General features: G+C 29.7%; 3 protein-coding genes across 4 annotated transcripts; 2 read left to right on the plus strand and 1 right to left on the minus strand.

Moving 5' to 3' along the window:
- Positions 1–560: 560 nt before the first annotated feature.
- On the plus strand, positions 561–3,842 carry LOC101247146 (protein NLP7-like). The gene is given in 6 exon segments (NM_001365437.1): positions 561–773; positions 930–1,411; positions 1,588–1,635; positions 1,720–2,455; positions 2,582–2,770; positions 3,250–3,842. Coding segments are annotated over 6 exon segments (2,115 nt in total). The 5' UTR covers positions 561–565; the 3' UTR covers positions 3,702–3,842.
- A 573-nt stretch (positions 3,843–4,415) lies between these two features.
- LOC113002609 (mitochondrial pyruvate carrier 1-like protein) lies at positions 4,416–8,641 on the plus strand. Of its 2 annotated transcripts, XM_069287620.1 has the most exons (6): positions 4,424–4,497; positions 4,838–4,919; positions 6,542–6,658; positions 6,746–6,800; positions 6,892–7,027; positions 8,431–8,631. In XM_069287620.1, the coding sequence occupies exons 3-6, from the start codon at positions 6,566–6,568 to the stop codon at positions 8,462–8,464; spliced, it is 318 nt and encodes a 105-aa protein (XP_069143721.1). In that variant the 5' UTR covers positions 4,424–4,497; positions 4,838–4,919; positions 6,542–6,565; the 3' UTR covers positions 8,465–8,631. The 2 variants fall into 2 exon arrangements, with proteins under 2 accessions (NP_001352365.1, XP_069143721.1); NM_001365436.1 differs by lacking the exon at positions 4,838–4,919 and having other exon boundaries at positions 4,416–4,497; positions 8,431–8,641.
- Positions 8,642–10,747: 2,106 nt separating this feature from the next.
- LOC101246848 (bidirectional sugar transporter SWEET4-like) lies at positions 10,748–13,512 on the minus strand. The gene is made up of 5 exons (XM_004245435.5): positions 13,352–13,512; positions 13,054–13,090; positions 12,454–12,832; positions 11,855–11,974; positions 10,748–11,142 (listed from the first exon to the last, which is right to left on the minus strand). Exons 1-5 carry the CDS (start codon positions 13,395–13,397, stop codon positions 10,969–10,971), a joined length of 756 nt encoding a protein of 251 aa, XP_004245483.1. The 5' UTR covers positions 13,398–13,512; the 3' UTR covers positions 10,748–10,968.
- Between the last annotated feature and the right edge of the window lie 5,870 nt (positions 13,513–19,382).

Below are 19,382 nucleotides of genomic sequence, written 5' to 3' on the forward strand. Positions count from 1 at the left end.
GAAATATAATTCTATGGTTGTTTATTTGGGCATATTAGAAACAACACTATGCACACCATTTTTTTCTGACTTCAAACATGAAAGTTATTGTTTTGGGACTTTATTATTAGTGGAATAAATTTTATGATTGAAACATAGGATTTGATAACTTCGCTGTAAAATCAACTGTGACGAAAATTTAGTTAATACGTGTTGCAAACTCTGTGAACTACTATTTTTTTTTTAAGTATCTACGATTCATTAATTTCTTTCACAAATTATAAGGCCAAGTCAAATATTGTAATTCAGTTAAATTATTATAAAATTAGAGTTAAAATTCATTAATGAAATTAAAATAAAATAATTTTTTAATTTATGTGAGTCCAAAATTTATCAAAACAATCATTTTATTTTTATAAGGTTAGGTCCTATAAAAATCATTTTCCTCAATTTTCATATTCTACTTATCGAATATATTATTATTGTTATTAAGAAGTAATAGTACATATGTGTGAATTCATTGACTTGTTATTATAACTCATATATATAGAGTCAATGACCTTTGTGGACCGATCAAAAAATAAAAATGATTAACAATATTCCTTTTGATCATTCTGCAAATATGATGGAACAGATAAGGAAAAATCAATATCCTATGATTAATGATGATGTTTATGAAGTATATACATCATCTGAATTCATGAATTATATTGGAGAACCATTGTCTTGCTCTGAAGAACGTTCTAATTTCCATTTAATGGTTTTTTGGACAAACAATCAACCTCAATCTACTTGTAAGTAAATAACTTTTCTTTTAATTAGCTACGGATTTATGTTATATATACTGACGGTATAAAAGAAATTTCACTCAATTTAACGGATTATAGTAAGAAAGTATTTCTTGAAAGATGTTTTCTTGGAAAATAAATGAGTTAAACTCTTTCTTGAAGGTGTGAAGGAAAAGATCAAATTAGCACTTCAGAGAATTGAAACATCCCAAGTAATTTTACTACAGTTTTGGGGACTGGAAAATATTGAAGGTAGAAAGTTTCTATCAACTTCAGGACAACCATTTGGTCTTAGATATCTATATAAAGGACTCTGTTGGTATAGAAAACATTGCCAAGGTTACAAATATAGTGTCGATAAGGGCGAAAATCATGAACAAGGAATGGAAAAAACTCATCTTTTTGGTCCACCTACACGAGTTTTCCAGCAAAAATTGCCTGAGTCAAGTACTCATGTGGGGTATTACACGAATGAAGAGTTTCCGATGAGGGATCATGTTCTCCAGTGTGGTGTTCGGACTTATTTGGCTTTGCCTGTGTTTGAACCTGTTGACAAGAATTGCATTGGTGTGATTGAGCTTGTTACAGTTTGGAAAGGTGGCTACTTGACTTGTGAAGTTGAACGAGTACTCAATCCGCTTGAGGTTCGTCCTATCTCCTTATTATTGGCCTCTATACAGACACATAGATGTAATTTTAAGTTATAGTTTGAGTTTCTTGAGCCAATGGTCTACCTTTAAACTCTCATTTTCAGTGTTTTTTTAAATAATAGTTTGGCGGATTTTTGTTCTTTTGGACTAAGATTTTGGTCTCATTGCAGGCAGTAGATCTCAAATGTCCTAAAATATTTCTCAATAAAGATAGAAAAGTAAGTTGCACAATTCATACCTTTTATCAGTCATCCTTTGTAAAAACCAGTATTTTTTATCTGAGCAAAATCCTTGGTAACCAGGTACAAGCAGAGAAATATAATGAAGGGGAGGAATTCAAAAGGATGTTAAAAATCGTGCGAGAAACACACAAGTTGCCTTTCATTCGTGTCTGGATTCCCTGTGTGAATCTAGAAATGGACCACAATGGCATGTATGTTGGCTGCACCGAGCTTGCCATGTCTGCTAGCAATGAAGTTTACTTTGTCGCGGATGAGGAAATGGATGCTAACGATCATGTTTATGATGACTACTATTATGATGATATGTTATGTTTCCGAGACATCTCCAAGTTACAACCTTTGCAGAAAGATCAAGGGGTTGTTGGGAAAGCATTTTCTTCTGGCAAGTTGTGCTATTGCACGAACATTACTGAGTTCAGCATAATCGAGTATCCTTTGGTACATTATGCGCGTTGGTGTGGATTGACTACTTCTTTTGCTATTTGCTTGAAGAGTAGAGACGATGCGTACATACTAGAGCTGTTTCTTCCCCCTGATAACGGAGATCCAAATATGTTGCTTGGATCAATTTTGACTACAATGGGACAGCATTTTCAAAATTTCAAGTTTGCTTCAGGTCAAGAGCTAGGAAATGATCCAAGTGTTCAAGTTGTTAAAGCTTCTTCAGATAAGAATGTGGATTACTTTCATATTTATCAAACTAGAGATAGTTCGTTTATGCCTGAAGTATTGCACGTTGAAGATAGTCGGAACCAACTAATGGAAGGCAACGAAAATCACATGGAGAAGAAAGAAGGTAGAAAAAATAATACTTTTTCTTAGTTGCCATCAAATTTAGTACTCCATGGTGATAAGGTGAATATGTCTGAATCCTTTTTACGTATTGAAATGAGGTATTGATTATTATCATCTTGTGCTGCAGACAGAAAACAATCGATGGTTCAATCCAATGTGTTAAGTATCGATTCGCATGTTATATCAGAGAAGCAATGTGTAAGTGTTAGTCATTTGCAAAAAGAAAGCAGAACCAGAACTAAAGATTCTGTCAACTATGATGATCTCAAACAGCATTTTGACAAGAACCTTTCTGATGCAGCTAAAAGCCTTCAGAGTAAGTTCTTTCCTCATTTTGTTTCTTCAATTCCGACCCCTTTTAAGGTACAAAAAAGAAATATGCCATTGGGCTGCACCAGGGGCGGAAGGACGCCATGTAGGACGTGAATTGCCACTATGAACAAGTGTGTCTGCTTGCTCAATTCTATACAACTTAGTTATGCACACCCAAAGTTGGAGAATATAGATTCCAGATAAGACCAAGTTAAAGGGCATGTATTACGCCTATCTTTTAGCTGACTTGACCGTAGATTATCTTTTAGCTGACTGACTTGTCAGTACAAGTCACTTATAATCATCTTTTAGCTGACTTGACATAACAGTCGAAGTTACTTATAATTATCTTTTACCTGACTTGACAATTGGAATTACTTATAGTCATCATTTAGTTGACTTGACAGTTGAAGTTACTTATAGTTATCTTTTAGTTGGTCAGATAGTAGAAGTTAAAACTCAAATATCTTTTTCTTGTTTTAGTTAGTCGATCTACACTGAAGCGATTATGTAGAAAGTATGGTATTCGAAGGTGGCCATTATCGAAACGAAAGAAGTCTAGTGAATCTGATCAGCAGACATTAACTAAGGTTTCAAAGAAGAACAAATCAATAGGTTCAGAAACTACAACACAAAAAGATCATGAGAGTTGTAGCAGCAGTTTTACAGTGAAGGCAACATTTGGAGATGATATGATGAAGTTTAAATTGTACACATTTTCAAGAAAAGATGATTTGGATAATGAAGTGTCTAAAAGGTTAAAATTACCAATTGGAAGATTTAGAATAAATTATATGGATGAAGATAATGATTGGATATGGATTGCTTGTGATGATGATTTGAGTGATTGTTTTAATAATGCTCAATCATTAGGGAACAACACAATTAAGATGTTGGTTTTACCAGCAGCCATCAATCATCATTTTGAATTGTAATTTTACACTCCCTTAGCTGGACTCTACGTGTATTGGACTATCCTTTTTTTACATGCTCATATACTTATTAATACGTTGTTATATATGATGTTAGTAACATCATGTTATGTTACTAACTTATGTGACACATTTACCCTCTTAGCCTATCTCAAGAAGAATGATTGATACCTTTTTCTTTTTTGAAAATTAATTACTTTTAACATTTTACTTTTAAAATAATGATATGACTTTGTTAAGACTCTCTGCACCATTTATTTGAATTAGAAAGCAAATGGAACTCTTTTTATTCCTAGTCTAAAATGATAATTTTGGTACTTTTGAGTATAATTGGTTTAACATAGGAAAGTCTTCCATCATCAATTTTTTTTATGCATTCTTATACTTTAAATTAAATTTCGTTATATAAAATTTAATTAAAATACATTATATTTGAAACTATTTTAGAAGTACATTACCATCAAACATCAAATAAAAAGAGATAGAAACTTTACATAAAACGACTAATAATTCTGAAAATGTATGAATATTAATAAACAAAAAGATCAAAATTGCACATTCCAAACAATTAAAAGCTAAATATATTTTCTTTTATATTAACAAAAAAGAAGATACCTTTTGTTAAATATTAATTACTACAAGGACTAAAATTAGAAACTTATAGTAATAAAGGGACCAAAAAGGTTATTAAGCCAAAATGATTTTTTCCCTGCCTTTGACGAACACCACCAACTAAAGAGTAGCACCACTTTATACACAATCGCCAACAGAAGCCCTCAGTTTCAGATCTCTCATAAAGGTAAGATTTTACTATAAATTTTGATGTTATATTAGTTTATTAATAAAGGGTGTTCGTGTTCTTGTATTTTACATGTTTTTTTTAAAATCTAATTTCTGTAGTTCTTGTTTTTTATCATCCTTTGAGAAAAAAGATTCAATCTTTATTGTATAGATATAATCTTTATGAATTTTAAACCGATTATTACTTGGTTAATTAGCAAAAGAAAGCACCCCATAAAAGTAACAGTATTGCCACAGCATCCTGGATTGGGGATGGGGTGTGTGTGGAGGTGGGGGTGGGGAGGGCTTTGATGTTTGCTCAAGTTTTGATTTTTCTGTTTATTGGTTGCAAATTGGAGGAATATAATGGGCTGAATAGTGCAATGGTGTAGCAAGGAATTTCGCTAAGCGTGTTAATTTTGAGCTTATGCAACTTATCAGGTTCTTAATAAATTATTTATATATATTAAGTAGATTTTTAAACAGAAGCATATGGTTTGAGTCAAAATTATCGGGTTCTGCCCAATCTGTAGGCGAAGATCTAGTTCCGCCCCTATGTTGAACATTTAATATATGTGTAAGAAGTAAGAGTTAACCTATATATGCAGTATAGTTTTTCAGGAAAAAGGTGTCCAACTGAATTGACCACCCTTTGGTGTACATAGTTATGCCCCTGCGGATATAGTGTATTCGGCGTAGAGGATGTTATATAGAACTGGCTAAATAGTTTAGGATTGAGGCTAAGTTTATTAATTGATTGATAGGTGAAAATAGTCAGTGACATGTGTGGAGATTGAATTAATAAAAAATTATTGTGATTCAGAATTTGTGAATTTTGCCCTCAATGTTTTTATTGTATATGGAGTGGAAGATATAGTATTATTCTGCTTCTTGTGCTTGTTAGGTCGGTGCTCTTTTGCTTAGTTAAAATGGTGCTTGTTCACTACTATGTGTTTATTTTCATAGAAAGTTTGGTTGGTGGGTTGTTCTTAGTGCTAGAGTTGAAGATGGAAAGTAGTGGTCGCGGAGGTGGTTTTAATTGGATGGTGACTTAATGAGTAAGAGGTTCAAATGACTGCTTGGTGCCAAATTAGATGGTGAAAGAACATACTAATTATATGCAAGATACTCACCCTCATGGCAAACTATGATCTATATTGGCATTTTCCGGTATAGCTCAACTTTATATAAATAAATAGATAAATAGCTCTATATCTTTATTAATTTTTCATTTCCTCTCTCTTAAATAGCTGTGTCCTGTGTTAAAACCGGAAACATCGGAATAAACACATAGGATTATGAGTAAGAGAATTTAAGGGAAAGATGATGTGAGACTGTTAGAAGTATGAGTAATTCATGGCTCTGACCAAAGCATATGTTGGTTTTGGTTGCTTTTATTACAAGTGTAAGTGTTCTTTGGAATGACTGCTTGTAAAGGGAACATAGGCGGTGAATTGGGTTGAGGATTGCTTAAAATGGCAGGTCATTTGGCAAGTAGGGGTTGTAAATTGTGGTTGGAACGGTTCTGTGGAAATGCATGCAACACCATATTCAGCTTTTCTCCTTTTTATTTGAACACGATTGAAGGTTACACAAAAGGCATAACTCTTTAGATTCTTATTTATTGCATCTAAAAGATTCATATGTCATTAGTGGTAGAAGTTTCAGAGTTCCTTCCTGATATTCTCACTGCTTCAAACCACTTTTGCAATCTCGTCCCTGGTAAAATGATATTTTCTGTCCATTGGTGGTCTAGCACTGACCGAACTTTCTCAGGAGTGAAGCACAGTATTAGATACTCTTCTGGTGATTTTGCACAGTGTTTCTTGATAAGTCCCGACAGGTCACATAAAAGAACTAGTGTTTATCTTTCCCCTTTTTCGATGTTATATGTTATCTTGGCTGCTGCCTGCTGCCTGCTGCTATATGGACGGCATCCAATTATTAACAGGATATTTCATGTTTTTACAGTTCTGGCAATACTCAATTTAGTTGATAACTATTGTCATATGTTTATGGCTCAATTGCTGTTGATATACCTAAGTTTGTTTTAACAATTGCAGGATATTTCATATAGCTTGTCGGAAATGGCTTCATTCAAGGCATTTTTGAACAGCCCTGTTGGCCCTAAAACAACTCATTTTTGGGGTCCTGTAGCCAACTGGGGATTTGTCATTGCTGTATGCCTATCTATTGCAAAATTTTACATTATGTTATTCGCTTCTAGTTAACTCTTTTTGCTGAGTTCCATTGATGGTACGTTGTAGGGATTGGTCGACACACAAAAACCACCAGAGATGATATCAGGCAACATGACCTCAGGTAGAAAATGTGTACTTAAATGAACGTTGAGTCGTTGACTTGAAATGATATACGCCCACCCTCACCCTTCTTTTCCTTCTGGATATTGCAGCAATGTGTGTTTATTCTGCGTTGTTCATGAGATTTGCATGGATGGTTCAGCCTCGGAATTATCTTCTTCTGGCATGTCATGCCTCAAATGAGTCAGTGCAACTCTATCAACTATCACGTTGGGGAAAGAGTCAAGGGTAAGTGATCAATGAAATATCATTTTCTTGATGATTAAAAAAAAAATATCACTTTCTCTGTTTCATTCTATTGACTTGGTTTGACTGGCACATAGTTTAAAAAAGTAAATGAGACTTGAACATTGTACTCTTAAACTAAAGATGTGTATTGTGTAGCAAAATGTCCTTCGAATTTTGTACTTTTAGTCTTAAACATTTCCATGCAGCATGTTGTAATTGAAAAGTTACACTACATAAATTGACAATCTTTCTGAAACATATAGATTGCGATTTTTATGAGATAGAGGGAGTACTAGCTAGGGAAAAGAGTGAGAGAAAGGAAGAAGAAAACATACATACAGCCAATGGACCCTTAGGAGAGATAAGGAAGGTATTAAGAAAAGGAATCCTGTCTTTGACGATCCAGTTTTAGCTAGCAAGTGTGTAGACTCATACTTTGACGACTCCCTAGGGTGCCAAATATCTACTAGGGGGAAGGGTTGATATGGATTTGTTCAGGTAACCTGCACTAATAGAAAATAACTATTTTCCCATTGAAATTTCCCACTGAATAATGTTCAGATAATTTGATTGAATTAGTGAGAAAAGAAAAATAGTAGTGTTTTCACACTGTAAAATTATGAAGCCCCCGGTGTTTCGATGAGAATTTGTTTCTTACATGTGTTTTCCCCATGAGCTAGTTTGGTGGGAAATGGGTGGGATAATCATGTTCTGTAACACTTCTCCATTAATTCACGGTGGGAAAAACCTTTGTTTCTCGTTGTGCCCTTTCATCGTCTATGTCTTTCTTCTCCGGTACGCCCACTCCTGAAAGAGTCCCATAGTCCATTGTCAAACGACACTTGGTTAAGAGGGAGGGAGAAATATTGATCATATGGGTATTATGCCACGATTACTCCTTTACAGCAGATTATGATTACAACACTGTCTGATTGGGATTTAAGGAGGAGGTGGTGAAGGTATATAACTAATGAGGTATGTTGAAGTAGGGAAAACGGGATACGGCAAAAGATTTGATTACGTATCTGATTTTTTCCCATGAGCACTTGCACCATTTGGCAGCAGAGTTCTAGACGACATGCACACAATTTTAGTTTGCTTTCAAAGATGCCGAAAACAGGTGGTGTGGCCAGTTGTTATAGCTTTATCTATGACTTGAGAGTTTGGACTGCCTACTTTAACTTTTTTGCGAACCTACCTACGCTAATTCCGCAGGGTACCTGCTATAAGTCTCTCCACTATCACTTGGATAGATGAGAAGAAATCAACAAGTGTTTCTTGTGAACCTAGATAATCCAAGGATTTTATAGTGCTTTTGAATCTTCTGCTTGCAATTACACTCTTATAATATTTTGCTACATGTGCTTTTCATCTGATGTTTCTACTTTCTCTTTTCCCTGCAGATATTTGCAACAGAATGCAGCCAAAGCAGAGTGATCTAGTGTTCTTTCTTGTTTATTTTTGGACAGATTTGCTTGGCATTTCTGAATGCTTTCATCAATTGTTGCAAAAATGTTTATAAAGAATACATTAAACTTTTGCAGTTTGAATGACTGTTGGATCTACACGTTAATAAACCTAGAAAAAAGTAATAATTTTTGGAATCGGTTGAGAAATGTCTGCGATTGATAAGAGTTGTTGTCATATGATCGGGAAAGAAATAACTTTTTGCAGAAATACCCTGCGGGTATACTATAAACCTTTGTGGTGGTCTGGTATTTTTATGGAGCTTATACTGCATCGTGCTGTCCCTTTTTAGCGACATAAAAATATTAAGCTCGATTAAAATTGTATCAATAGCGATGTCAATAAATATCGTATCATATTTGTATCTCGTAAAATAAAAATTAACTAAGCTAAGTCCAAAACATTTCTCTATTCTAGTTCTTTAATATGTATCGTTGCTAATACATAAACGTTTTTCCATCTAGTTCTGTAATTTGCATTGCTGCTATTACAAAAAATGTTTTGGACTATTTTTCTTAAGTCGGGGGTCAATCAGAATCAACCTCTTTACTTCTAAGACAGAGTAAAATTCCAAACCATGGGATTATTCTGAGTACGTTGTTTTGTTTTTTTAATGGTGTAGAATACAAGAAGAAAATAAAAGGCAGGATGAATATGTTTGTTATTCGTTAACAACAAAAACTTGTTGTTTCGATTTTTAAGTTCACTGGTTATATCGTATAGGTCAAGTGATATTCATTTCTTCAACATGTTTCAATAAACTTGTGATACATCTATATAGTTTCCCTGATCAAACATGAAAACTAGGCTAACTTAACTGTGTTTATGACAACAATGTGAGAGTGGAAGGCCTGGAGTCTCTTCACTACCATGACAACAACTTGCGTAACAATGAACGATCCGAAGCTTAAAAGGTGAAAAATGTTAACCAAATTTCAAACCCGATATATGAAATCTCTTTTTAACCAAAACGGTAAAATCGCTCACGAAATAGCGATTTTATCCGTCGGAAAAAGCAAATCGCTGCTATAGCAGCGATTTGTTAAATTTGAATTTTTTTTTAAAAAAAAATTAAAACAAAATCGCTCCCAAAGGAGCGATTTTCAAAATAATTTTTTTTAATAATCTTTTTAATAGGCAGCGACTTAATTTTATTTTTTTTAATTATTAACTTTTGCTTCTTTTTTAAAAAAAGAAGTTTAAATCAATTTTTTTTATATCACCAGCGATTTTAAATTATTTTTTTTAAAAAAATCAAATAAATCAAGAAGAAAAATTAGTGATTTGATTTTAAAAAATAAATAAATAAATATAATTAAAAATCGCTGCCTTTTTGGCAGGAATTTGATTTTAAAAAATAAAAAATAAAAATTTGATTCAAACTTTTCTTTTAAAAAAAAAAAGAAGCAAAAGTTGATAATAAAATAAGTTTAAATTTAAGTCGCTGCTAAGGCAGTGACATTATAAAAATTATTTTAAAAAAGATTTATTTTGAAAATAGGAGCGATTTCATTAAAAGAAAATTTAAAAAGAAATGAAATTAACAAATCATTGCGACAGCAGCGATTTTACTTTTTCCGGCAGGCAACATCGCTACTTTGTCAATAATTTTTTCGTTTTGGTTAATAACAAATTTCATATATTGTTTTGAAATTTTTATGAACATTTTTCACCTTTTAGGCTTCGAACTCAACAATGAATTTGAATCTGAGGTAAAATACAGCATATTTCATGACTCCTTCTTAGCTATGGCGATATGGGAATAACTGCCTAACGATCTCCTTGTTAAGATCGTGAATCACATTAAAGTGATGGAAGATTTCATTGCTTTACGTGTTGTTTGTACCTCGTGGCGAGGTGGGGATGACATGTTTTTGCCTCAAGTTCCATTGCTCCCAAACATCACAAATATCGAGAATTTTACTTTTTGTATCACAAATATTGAGAATTTTACTATTTTTCCAAAAAAAAAAAGTAATACGAGTATAAGAAAAACGATGAACTTGTTGCCCCAAATTAAACTTCCTCCACTAATGTCAATGTAATTTTCACTTGGTGTGAAAACATATATGATCATGTCTTTTGCTTAAACTCAGTATATATATAATATTAACAAGTTTAAAAAGTACAACGAAGAGTATGTTTATCCTAATGTGTTTTGGCTGTTGACTAAAATAATGTGTTTATTGACATACGATCGATCACCCCTCTGTTACATATGGAAGATATCAAATTTTAACTTCAGAAATCATATAACAAAAAAAAAACAACAACTTTCTATTATGAAAACTGTTGAATATTCAGCTTAATTTCCTATAATTATAGGATATTTCTATCTTTCTTACATATTGTAAGGGGTACCTTGGGTGGGGGTGGGATGCTAAGAAGGAGTCATGAAAAACAGAAGGCCCAATGAAAGTTGGGCCCAAACATCAAAATAGAAAAGTTAAATGGGCTTTCAAAAACTCCAAACTTTAAACTCTAAAATCACTTCTCGGGTTTTGGGCCACCCGACCCGCAGATTTTTCAGTCATAACCGTTTCTCCTTTAGCCTCTCTTGCTGCCATCTGTCTCTTAGTGGACTTGTAAAATGCAGCATAAATCAGTAATTGGGCCAGCCCAAGAAGGGTTCCCATTGAATTAGGTGCCTAATAGGAGGAAGAAAAAAAAAACTTATATACATTGATCGTATACAAATAGTTTGCACTATCAGAGTATTTTAACATGTCGTAACAGATAAATCATATTGTTATGTTAGTATATAGTACGAAATTGACTAATCGGAAAGTTTAGAAGTAGGACAAAATACTTTTCATTTTCTTATTGATTCTTGGGACAAATAATGATATTTGTTAGCTTAATTAGATAAATTACAAACCAAGATAATTTTGATATGGTGGTTGAGTTAGAGATATCATACTAAAATTATCAAAGAATCAAATCAATCAAAATAAAAGTTCCTATTTACTTTTTTTTCTTTTTTAGAATGGTTCTGATAGAAGTACCAAAAACATAAACATAAATAGAGTATAAAATAGTTGTCACAAAAAAGATGTCTATCATATATGCCACAAAATAAAAGATATTATGTATATGATTTAATAATTACTATTTACTATTATCATTTCCATTTAATCCTAGATTACATAGAGTTAATATCATTTAATTTATAAGACTAATTTTATCTCATTAAAGTTACTGAACTTAGTTATCAAGAAAAAAATAATTCGTCAGCAAGTCAAACTTGTTCAGCATCGAAAAATGACATGTCATCAATTATTGCAAGTGTGTCTCCACTCTAAGAAACAATAATTTTTTTTAAATATAAAGTTAAATAAAACTAATTTGTATTATACTTACGAGAATGTAGGCATCAAAACGGATGAGAGCATAAGTAGTCCAACTCACACCATTGAGAAATGAGAAAAGTGAAAGGAAGAAAGGCATGTACTCCACACTTTTGGTCTTGATCACCAGTTTCTGCAATTAAATACAATATAAACTTTAGTTTAAAAATGACATTTTCATGATTCCCTTTTTAAAAAAATAAATAAATCATGATTCCTTTTTTTTTAAAAAAAACAATCATTTTCTTAAGTGGCAAAATCAAAATGTACACAAATTAAATAACTTTTTATATACAAACATCATAACTTTTTAACGAATGATATTCAATTAATCATCCTTCGCAACTCGTTCGCATGAATTTTCTTAAATGAGTGATAACAATTGAATAAAAATTAATAATAACAAATGATGTTTTTATATATACAAATATCTAATAGAAGAATTCGATTAGATACTAAGTCGGGCCGGGCTTGGTGATGCTTGGCCAATACGGGCCGGGTTGGGCCATGATCAAGCTATGGACCAACTTACATATATACTTCCTCGGATAAATTCGAAAGACAAATTTTTCGAAACATGCAAGATGTAAAAAGGAGGTGAAAGATATTTACCATGACGGATAAAGGAGCAGCATACATCATAATGTTGCCCACCATGGAAATGCTACCAATAATGGCTGCTCTTTTCTTAGGTTCATGGACAAAAGTTAGAACAATAAAGCCAAGTGCAACAATAAAAATAAGCTCAACGATGACGATTAAAATAACTTTCATCCTTTGCTTACGATCCGAGTACAACAAAAACAGCGTAAGGTACACGATCTCGATGCCTAGACCGGTCCCGTTAATAGTTATAACTAAAAGACTATTACGTGTGACCCATGGGAGACCGTACATCACCCAAAGCCCACAATTGATAAATGTGGCTAGGTATGGAATTGGAGAAAATTGTTCCACAGACTTGCTTTTCCATATACGAACAAAAGTCGTCCTGTAAAAAAAATAATTGAAATCATAAATTTTAAATTTTTTTTTTTTTTAAAAGTTAGACCAATCAAATAACTAAATCTGAATTGAAACAAAAAGTAAACGCTATGAATAAATAAATTACATTATGTACATTGATAATGCGATAGTGTAAAAAGTTGCGGTGCATAAAGCTTAAATTTTTCTTTTTTTTTTTAGAGTAAAAGCATGAGAATTGAAGCTTACAAGGGTGACAAGAACAAGATGAGTGCAATGATATTCCCTGAAAATAAAAAAAACAAAAAAAAATCAGTATTTTCATAAAAATAAAATAAAATTGATCATGAGCTATTTTCTCTACACATGTTTTTATTGAGTGTGGGTAGGGACAGAGCTAGTTAAGCGAAAGGAGTTTATTCAAATCTTTTTCACTATAAATATAATTGAAAAAATAAATTATATATACAATAGATGATGAATCACAAGATAAAATTTTAGATTCGTTATTCTGTTTTATAGAAATAAAAAAGTACTAAGAACTAACCAATAACACCAACAGCAAACCTAGCATTGTCCCTATTAAAAGTCATAGCTATGAAGAAAAATAGAAGAGAAAAAATTCAAGAAAATTTTTCTTGATTTTTTCTTCTTCTTCTTCTTCTTCTTTTTTTTAAACTTGTGGAGTGAGTGTGTGAATCAAAGAATGAAGATGAGAATAGCCTTATAAAGGGTGAAGGGGAAGGGGTTGATTTTGGTTTGTCCAAAACAAAAAAAATGAAAAAAAATCAAAGCATGCAAAGTCTCCCTCTCTCTCCTCTTTGGATTACATGTATTATTATTTAGTTGGTCAATACAAGATAAATAAATGAATAAAAAAAAGTCAAGAAAGAAATAAATGAAAAAAATTATTTTAATTTATGTGTTATATTTTTATTTTAATTTCAAATAAATATTATTTCATTAAAAATCAACATTATTTTACACTTAAAATAATTTATAATCATACAAATAACTATAAAATTTATTTAGAATTCTTGTTATTTTATGAGAATCAAACTACATAATATTTGACCTAACAACTTAAGATATAGTTCTTATTATATCATACTCATTACTTTTTGAATATATAAATAACATATTAATTTATTTAAGAAAGCTTCGAAAATTAGTTAAGGTTAAATGAAGAGAGAAGAACATTGTAGGCACGCTATTCAAGAATTTTCAGCAAATATTTTTTCAAAAAATAGAGAGAATTAATTATTTTTGCATGGATTTTACTTTGAAGCTAACACTGAATTCAAAGCTAGGCTTATCCATATTATCATTATCCATTTCAGTCTGGTAGGAGTTAGCATTATGAGTAATTGTTGAATGGGGTGCAATAATTTAAACAAATAAAGGCTAATTTAATAAATAAATTTTTATGATTAAATATTTTTAATTAGTATTTTAAAAGCTTAAATTGAAAATAAAAAAAATGAATGGAGTAGCATCTTTTATTTTAGCAAAATTACTACTCCCTCCATCAAATATTACTTGTCAACATTATTAAACAGCGTATCTAAAATACTTACTCTATTAAGTTATAAAACTAATATAAAATTTATTATTTTTTTCGAAAAGTGTTAAGGGGAATAAATACAAAGTATTTTTTTATCCATGATTTTTAAAAGCATATAAAGAAAAACGTGATCGTTAAGGGTAATTTGTACAAGGCATTTTTTTTTGGTTTGGAATTTTTTAAGAGCATGTAAAAGAGGACTTATTTCATTTTATAAATTACTGATTAATCTCATTTTGTATTTTAATTATATGTAAGTGGTAAATTTTTATAACTATTTATTAGGTTATTTATTATAAAAATATTTGACTGAGGGGTCCATGGAATTTTTTTCGAGCAGACAACGTTGTATTGGAAATTTCAGAATTTATGTAGTGTTTGGTTAGTCAAGGAAAATTGAGAATATTGAATTGTTGCCATTGGTGACTGGTCACTCATGTTAATAATGTGAAATATGTAATTGAAATTATAAGTGAAGTAAAAAAAAAAAGTAAAAAATGGAAAAGTTTAAAATATTAATTTTTAAAATGTGGTAGGTATCATGTGTTAAAAATCATTGACATGACGTTTCTCTTCCTTTCTATTTGCACTTCTGTGTTTTATTTTTTACTTAAATCATTCGATATCATAATTAATCGATTCAACTAATTTAAATTTATATAATATATTAAATATATTATGATAGCAAGTGCTTTTTATCATTATTTTCTTTTTTTGATACTCAAATTATATACTAATTATATTATTATATCATAACTTAAAAGTGTTTGATATTTTATCATATACAATAAATGTCATATTAAATGTGAGCCTTTTAAAATCGATGTATAAATAACATAAGCATATATAAAAATATAGTTTTATTTTCTACTTAATATTGTTTGTTATTTTTAATCCACTTATAAAAAGAATTAAAACTTTAGTTTCATGTATCAGATAGAATGAATTCAAAAATATATTATACAATCACAAATATTTGATTTCGGACCGAAATTTTATCAAGAAAATCTAAAAATTTTCAAAAATTTAAATTTCTTTATATAACTAGCTCAGAATTTGGAATTTCTTTTTCGAAATATAAAAAAAATAAGATAGACAATCAATTGATATTCCAAATTTTCAAAAAATAAAAAAAATTCTTTCAGAAATTAGAGTATATAAATATTGTATTTGACTTTTGACTTTGATCTATCAGATAGTTTTAAAAAAAATCAGAAATTATATTATACAACAACAGAGGAGAATCTCACTAGGAGAATTTAGAATTTTTTTTTTCGAAATATAAAAAATAAGATAGTCAATCAATTGATCTTCTATATTTTCAAAAAATAAAAAAATTCTTTCAGAAATTAGAGTATACAAATATTGTATTTGACTTTTGACCAAAATCTATCATGTAGTTTTGAAAAAATTCAGAAATTATATTACATAAGAAAGGAGGAGAATCTCACTAGGAGAATTTGGAATTTCTTTTTCAAATTATTAAAAATAATAAAATAGTCAATCAGTTGAACTTCTCAATTTTTGAAATTTTGAAATTATTTCAGAAATTAGATGACCAAATATTGTAATTAACTTTTGACCAAAATCTATCAATATTTTTTTTAAAAAATAAATAAATCAGGCATTATATTATACAACAATGATATTTAACTTTGAATCAAAATTTATCAAGAAAGTTTAAAATTTTCCAAAAATTTAATTTTTATTATATAACTAGGTCGGATCAGTACAAATGAGTGAAATAATTGTATCACGTTGACTTAATATTTGGACTAATCATATAATGGTATACAAAATTTGTAAAGCAACATCTAGTCTAATCAATCATTAGTTTTATAACGTCTCATTAGTCAAATAGTCAATAGGTTTAGGGGCATTTTAAGTAAAAATATACTATTCAGATTTATTCAATACGTGTAAGGAGGATATTTAACTAATTTTTTACTGTTGTAACCATTTAATCTAACAAGGACAAGTAAATCCTTAATTAGCAATGTACTACTAATCACCAAACACTAATTAAATTATTACTATTATTATGTCATTAATTACTTCATTGACCTTTTGAGCAATGTGTAACGTTCTTTTTTTAAAAAATTATTGTTTTGTTTTACTTGGTGACAATATATGTAACGTTTGCAAACTTGTAACTGTAAACCAAAAAAATATGACTAAATATAGTGTAGGCAGAACAGAAAGTAGGAGACAACAAGACGAAAAATAAGTAATTACTTTATTGAGTAATAATATAAGGACAAAATTAACCAGTCATTTTGAAGTTATTATAAGTTGGTTGAGACATTAAGAAGTTTGCTTCAACAAGTTTTTTGAAACTTAAATGCTTAGGCATATGACAATTCATATGTCACAAAATGTACTTAATATTGAAGTTTATGAAAAAGAATTATGATTTTTGATTAAATAATTATATTAAAAATGTCTGGTTAAACACGAATAGCTAGTCTAGTAAATTATTACTTGTATTTACATAATGAGATAAAAAGAAATGCTAGAATAACACTTAAAATAAGACGGAAAAAATGTTCACATCAAATGATTAACCTCTTACTCCATTCAAAAATATAAACCTTTTTTGAATTTAATTGAACACATACCTCATACTAGTTATATTTATACACATCATATTTAATTTATTTATAAAATTTCATTGATATGCATTAGTTATATACAATTAACTAATCAAAACGAACTCTTAAAACTTTGAAGAACATCCAATTTCAATTGGATAAATATTTAATGCATTTGCGTAAACATTTTTGATACTAAGAGAGTGACAAAAAAATAAGTACATTACTCTAAGTACTTAGAGAAATCCAACTCAACTGTCTTCATTTCTCTGTCAAAAATAATAAATTCTAATTAACTAGTTAGTTATGAAGTGTGTAGTTGGTAAAATTAATTAATATTTTTTTTATGTGTTTCTTCACTTCTGATAATAAATCCTAAGCACAAGTCTTTCAAAATAAGTAAATTTTGTGGTAGGAATGCTTCCGTTTAATATGACACGTGATCAAATTAGTCGAGCTATAAAATAAATAATTGAGTTGATAAAAATTGAATATCAAATAAATACAAGTACATAGAAGAAAATGAGAAAAGGAATAGACCATCAATTGTGCCCAAATAATATTGCATAAAATCTTTAATTCGATTGGACGTAATTAAAGATTTTTAATTTGAACCTCGAAAATAAAAAAATTCATGATCGGTATTTTTTCTCGTTTGATGTATTGTGTATTCAAATTGATTATTCAAATTGTTTGGACAATTGTTATTCGTTTTGTATTCTGTATTGTTAGTTTAAATATTATATTTCTTTTTTGTTATTACTTAAATTCTATTATACTGTAATGATCAATTTGGTGTGATCGCGTTATTTCCTTTATATTTTTTTCCTCAATTTGTTTTTATTTATTTTTATTTACAATGTAATAATTGTGTTTCATCTTAATCCTATTTTTTCATAGTAGCTTTATCTCGTACCCTACTTTTTCTGAAGAGTTGTGATTCAAATTATAAATATATACCATTATGTAAAGATAAAGAACGATAAAATTTCTAAAAATTATCATTATTAAATCAATAGTACAATAAAATGTAACATAATATAATTCAAATATAATACGATAAATAATAAAAAGATACATGGTAATCATCCAAACAAAGTGTTGAAAGTCAGTGATGTAATTCAAATACTAGATGAAAAAAACTAAAAAGAGGAAAAGAGCATTGATTAGATGAAAGAAAATTGAAAGAGGAAAAGAGCATTAATGATTAATATTCTGCCCATTTAATAGGCATAAATTCATTATTTTTGAATCTAAAATTTAGAAGTTAAAATAAATATTAAAAGAACTTTTTAATTCAATAAATTCTATAGGATGTAAATTCAAATGAACTCACATGACTTATAGTTTTAAATCCAAAACTGCAAAGTGGAAAAGTGACCAATCAATTTGTATAATACAATTTTTCTTTTTATGAAATGAATATGAACTCTACTATTCTTTTCCTTTATGAACTCAATTTAATATATATATATATATATATATATATATATATATATATATATACACACATATATATATATTGAAATCAGTCAAATTAGTGTATATTTTTATTTTCAGATTTTAAAAATAAATATAGAGCCTGTTTGGCTCAGCTTAAAAGCTGGTCAAACTGACTTAAAAGCTGGTTTTTGACTTATTTAGCTGTTTGACAATACTCAAAACAGCTTATTTTAAGTTAAAAAAAAACTTATTTTAAGCCAAAAGTTAAAAGCTGGGGTAGGGGTGCTTTTTTATTTTTAGCTTATAAGCTGTTTTAAGTTGACCACATTTTTATCTTTTTGTGCTTAATATTTTTATACAATCTCCAAATTACTCATATAACCCTAACATTTCTTTCTTCCATTTATCCCTTTTCACGTTTGATTTCTTTCTTCCATTTATCCCTTTTCACGTTTGACATAACAACTTCAGTACTTTTATCCAAACGCATAACTGCTTATTTTAAAAATAAGTTTCAGCACTTTTAAAAGTACTTTTTTAAAGCTACTTTTATTAAGCCCAACGGGCCCATAATATCTTCAGTGAAGCTCTTATAATATTTCATAAATTTCTAATTTAAATATAAAAGTACATTTTTTTAATAAAATAAAAATATCGATAACACTATTGAGTAATTTTATTGGTGGAACAAAGTGAAAATAACATTAAATTGTATCCAATTAATGTGCATAGAACCTTTACATCCATAGCCACCGTCCCCTTTCACCAATAATCCATTATGATTCCATTTTATGCAAAAAATGAACAAACAATTTCCATTTTGTAAAAATTATCGATGTAATAATGGAAATAAGCATTATTCAATTGTAGATAGCAAGTTGTTCAAAATACTTTATTCGTTTGATTTACTTTGTCAATTTTAAGTTTTAACTAATACTAACAGTTGAATTTTTTTTTAAGAAAGCCTAAATTTTTATATC

This window comes from Solanum lycopersicum, chromosome 8 (assembly GCF_036512215.1).
Source record: "Solanum lycopersicum chromosome 8, SLM_r2.1".
Classification (NCBI taxonomy): domain Eukaryota; kingdom Viridiplantae; phylum Streptophyta; class Magnoliopsida; order Solanales; family Solanaceae; genus Solanum; species Solanum lycopersicum.